Source organism: Artemia sp. Qi Xiang Cuo, unplaced genomic scaffold, assembly GCF_049724085.1.
Source record: "Artemia sp. Qi Xiang Cuo unplaced genomic scaffold, ASM4972408v1 HiC_scaffold_22, whole genome shotgun sequence".
In the NCBI taxonomy this organism is placed as follows: Eukaryota; Metazoa; Arthropoda; class Branchiopoda; order Anostraca; family Artemiidae; genus Artemia; species Artemia sp. Qi Xiang Cuo.
Window position 1 is genome coordinate 4,334,182 of NW_028297431.1, and position 4,725 is coordinate 4,338,906.

The 4,725-nt window shown below is 31.0% G+C and overlaps 1 protein-coding gene across 1 annotated transcript in view; it reads left to right on the forward strand.

The window, feature by feature from the left end:
• The window catches only part of LOC148939077 (neprilysin-4-like), a 32,992-nt gene extending 28,701 nt beyond the window's left edge, over positions 1-4,291 (forward strand). The window contains exon 6 of the mRNA XM_089107367.1: positions 4,221-4,291. Coding sequence (XP_088963493.1) covers positions 4,221-4,291 — 71 coding nt within the window. The remainder of the gene's footprint in view (positions 1-4,220) is intronic.
• Positions 4,292-4,725: the final 434 nt, after the last annotated feature.

The window sequence follows — 4,725 nt, forward strand, 5'->3', positions numbered from 1 at the left end:
GATAAATAGATAGATACATAGATGCATAGACAGATAGATAAATAGGTTTACTGAACAGTTGAAAACTAAATTTAAGCGATAAAACCAAATGTATCATCATACCCTCCCCCTCCCCCACCCCCCGCAAGGTTCTCGGGAATGCAAAGAGGGAGAAAAAAAATAACATAAAACAACAACAGCACGTCACCAGACCGACGTGTCGTGCGCAAAAAATAACACATATCATCATAACCTTCCCCCCCCCCCCTGAAGGTTCTTGGGAATGCAAAGAGGGAGAAAAAAAGACTTTTTAGCTGACTCAGGCAAAGTATTCCAAGCAGCATTAATTGCAGTCGATGGATTATAGTAACTTAGTGTTTTTTTCGAACCCTCTGGTTTTTAGGCGATTGAATCCCGGGATTCACTCGCCTGGAATGGCCTCTGAATTTGTTGTTTTGATTTTGAAGCTGATAGGAGAAACATGTCCAGTAGGTTACTTTTCGGGGGTGCCCAGTAATAAAAAATCAAGGGGTGGGGACGGATAAAAATAGTAATTTGAATAAGAAATGCCCAGGAATTCAAAACAAATTTTGGATTTCGGTGGTTTGTCGACCCCAAGGTCCCTCCCAGGTACATCCCTATCTGACGCCTTGTTTGTATACAGGCGAAATATCCGCGTTGTTTTGTTTTTGTTGTTTTCTTTTCTCTCCACTGTCCACAGTCTCGTTTGTTTGTTTTTTTTTAGAGATTTTTAACTTTGTTGGTTTTTTGTCATGGCTGGCCAGTTCGGCTTAAGATATTTCATAAGTTTAATAATTAGGGGGTTCGTAGCAAAAGCATTTGATTTAGTAAAATCTTATATTTCTGAGAGAACACAAGGTACTGTAATTAATGATTCTACTTCTTCTTTCCTTCCACTGTCGTCATCGGTTGGTGTCCCTCAGAGTCCAATTCTGGGCCCTCTTTTCTTTATTATTTATGTTGACGATCTATGTTTTTCTACAACCTCAGTTTCTCTATACCCAGTTTGCTGATGATACAGCTGCTTGTGTGTGCGGTAAATCTTTAAATGAGCTTCAAATAAATATTTCCCATACATGCAGTCGTTTTTCGAAATGGATTGATGACAATAAACTTGTGCTTAATAAGAAAAAACTAAACTTATTATTATTTGTAGAATTGGGTGCAGGTTTCCAAAATTAACTTAACATGTGGGTTATGCTTGAAAACAGTTTATCGTCTATTTAATGAGTGATAAGTTTTCGTTATTTTAGGTTGGTTTTTTAATAGAATAGTACAATTTTCACACATTAATTTCATTTAAAAAAAACTTTTTTTAATTTAATAAATCTAATGTTTAAAACTCCACACGACCATATTACTATTAAAGAATAAATTAATACGGAATCGGAAAAAAATTAATCGATTAATGTACAACAACCCTTAATATCACTCGTACACTTAAATTGTATATAACTTGTATAGTTACAGCATTACATTTATGCTAGTAGGATATATTATTTTATCCCTTGTCTAGGCCTAGTTTCTCGAGTTTGCCTCTCGGTAGACAAATGTGACTCGGATAATATATAGTTGAACTTGAATATATGATCAGTGGCAGTTTTATGTGGAGATGGGTAAGTTCACGTGTCTACAAAATTTAATATGTATGAATTATAATTAATTAGTCTGAAATTTTTTTTCCATTGGTTATTTGGAATATTGTTTTTGGTGAAGTTAAGTATGTAGTCAATACATGAAAATATTAAGTGAATTATTAAAAAATTAATAAAATAAAATTAAATATTAATATTTTAAGAAAGATAATAATAATTAAAAAATGAATTATCAACTGATTAGTAAAACAAAAATTTATTACAAGAAATATTACATAATGGTAACAATTAAACTAAGATAGAAATTGAAATTAAAAATAAGTTTGATATTAAAGGAAAATTTTATTAAAATATGGCCGAAAAATTTAGGTTAAAAGGGAGGGGGGCTTATCAACATTTTTCCTTGGAACACGATAGGGCGAGACTATCACTGACTCTAGTTCGGTTGGAGCATCGCGCGTTACGTAAAAATGACATTATTTTTCGCAAAAAGCCTTCCACAAATTTTTTCAATTAACTTTTTATTGTTATAAGAATTGTTTTGAAGCATTCACTAGAATTTAATCCTGACACTCCAACTTAGATTGTTTTGAAAATGAACTTTTGAAAATCAGGTTCAAATTTTTTGCAAAAGTTTTTGACAAAACTAATAAAGCTGATAGGTACCAGGGTAACTCTAGGGTCACATCATAATCAAAAGTGTAAAAATGGGTATGCTCAATCCGCAAGAGACACACTTTGGAATTAGAAATACAACTAAGACGTGTAAATATATGTGTTCTGTGTGAATTATAAATTCACACCTGTGAAGCGATTATGGTAGAATGCCAGTGGCGTAATTTCATCAAAATTTTTGGAAGGGGGCAAAGTTGAAGCCAATTTTCCCAAATCACGTGAAAATGACAGTAAACACAAAAAAAATAAGCTATTTGGTATCATAAAGGTAGTATTTAGTACTATAAAGGTACTTTATAGTGCTGTAAAGATAAATATAAATTTTAAAAATCTGATGTGCTTTTTGTTGAGGCTTGAATTATGCAGATTTATTTTAGTTTTTAAAATATTTTGAAACAAACTAAATTTTAGCTGGGCGGACAAAGCGGGGTCTTGGTAGGGGACAAACTGAGGTCTGACTGGGGCAGTTGCCCCCCTGCCCCATTGCAAATTACGCCCGTGTAGAATGCTACAATATTTTTGAAGAATTATATCTTTATTCTACCCTAATTTGAATTAAAGCTTAGGTTTAAAGCTTAGTAGAAAATCGGTGTTAGAAATCGGTCTTGCTTCAATTGCTTAAAGAGCAAAAAAATGGTAATCGCAAATATATTTGTATATATTTTAACAAGGGATTACAACAATGTGATACCTTTAAAAATAGATAAAAAATTTTGAAAATTATTAGATCTTGTTATTAGAAATCGAATTTGAATTATTATCCAATATATTTTATTAGAAATCATTATGAAAAGACATTAAGTTCCGTAAAAAACAAAAAACTTATAAATGCAAAAAATATTTGTTTATTTTAACAAGGGATTACAACAATTAAAGAACCTAAAAAAAAGTTTGAAGCCTAGTCGTACATATCGTTATTAGAAATCGAAGTAGTTTCAACAATCAAATATATTTGAACACAATTAGTATGAAAAAGCATTAAATTGTGTAAACAGGAAAAATTTGTTAATTGAAAAAATACTTCCGTATGTTTTGATAAATGATATCAAGATGGTATTGAAAGATATTAAATTGTTTAGTAAAGACATTCTTACTGGTAAGTTCATTTATAATTGTACACGAAATAAATATTAAGAAATAAAAAATACACTTATACATAAGAACTCTACATATTATTATATTGTTTCAAAGCTTGATGTGATTAAAACACCTTATTTCATTTCTTATAAGCCCAATTTGTTTTTCAGACATAAAAAAAAACTTTAAAAGTTTTCAAGTTTAGTTCAGACGCGATAAAGTTAATAAATAAAAATAGAAAATATGAACGGTGCCATAGCGATAGCTTTATTGTTCAACTCAAAAAAGATACAGGTCGGAAAATTTTAGAAATATCTTTTTTTTTGTAAGTTAACATCAACTCGCTACGTCATTAAGCTTATTTAAGTTATTAAGTTATTTAATGTCATCAGCAAGGCCCAAAAAATGGAAACTTTTAATTATGATTAACAACTATTCGCTGTTTGGCAAGGGATTGGCACAATTTAAAAACCTTAAAAACTAAAAAACTAATTTTTAAGCTGAGTATATGTACATACATAATAATAATAAGTACATAATAATCAAATATCTATGAAGAGACACAGTATGAAAACATTATATTGTTCTAGAAACAAAAAACAGGTTATGGCAAAAAATCCAGGTAAGTACAACTACCAGCTGAAAATCATCAAGTTATTAATGCGCTGGAGCTTCCACTATTAAAAAAAGAAACTCTAGGTACTGCCAATATTTTTAAGCCTTGAATTTTACCGTGGGCACCCAAACATGAAACCGAATGTTAATGTTAATTGAATTTCTCAGGCCTTCGTCTCACATCTCTGTTACATCTTTGAACTTGGTGGATTTATATAGCATTTATATAAATTTTTATTTTCTTTGTTTCTATTTCAGATGCCACCAGCCCACCTGCCATCCTGAACTATCCTGAACATCCTGTAGTCTATTTGCTGTTATTTTCGTGATTTTAGTTATAGAAGACGTAAGTTAAACAAAACCAATGTATATAATGGCATAAGATGCTTGAAATTACTGAACTTCACTGGACACAACCACTGGATAAAATATTAGTTGTTACCTAGAATTACTGAAATTTACTTAAAAATTCTTAATATACGCTTCACAAAAAAAAGAATCGCTCCACCCATACTTTTTGTAGACCCCTTTTTAGTAAATATATTGACATTTTGGAAAATTGTATGTTTGTGAACTTATGGGCTGTAAAGACAATTAAGAAATTTAAGAGTTGTTCAGGCTGACTTTTCGGTCTGAGGTTTTCTCTAATATGTTTTTTTATCGAAGATTTATATACATGCCACCTCACTCGATATAGTTGTTGATTGCAAGTGTCCAAGCAAAGTGTCTTATTTGGGTGATCCTGCAATAGTTAGTTAAAAAA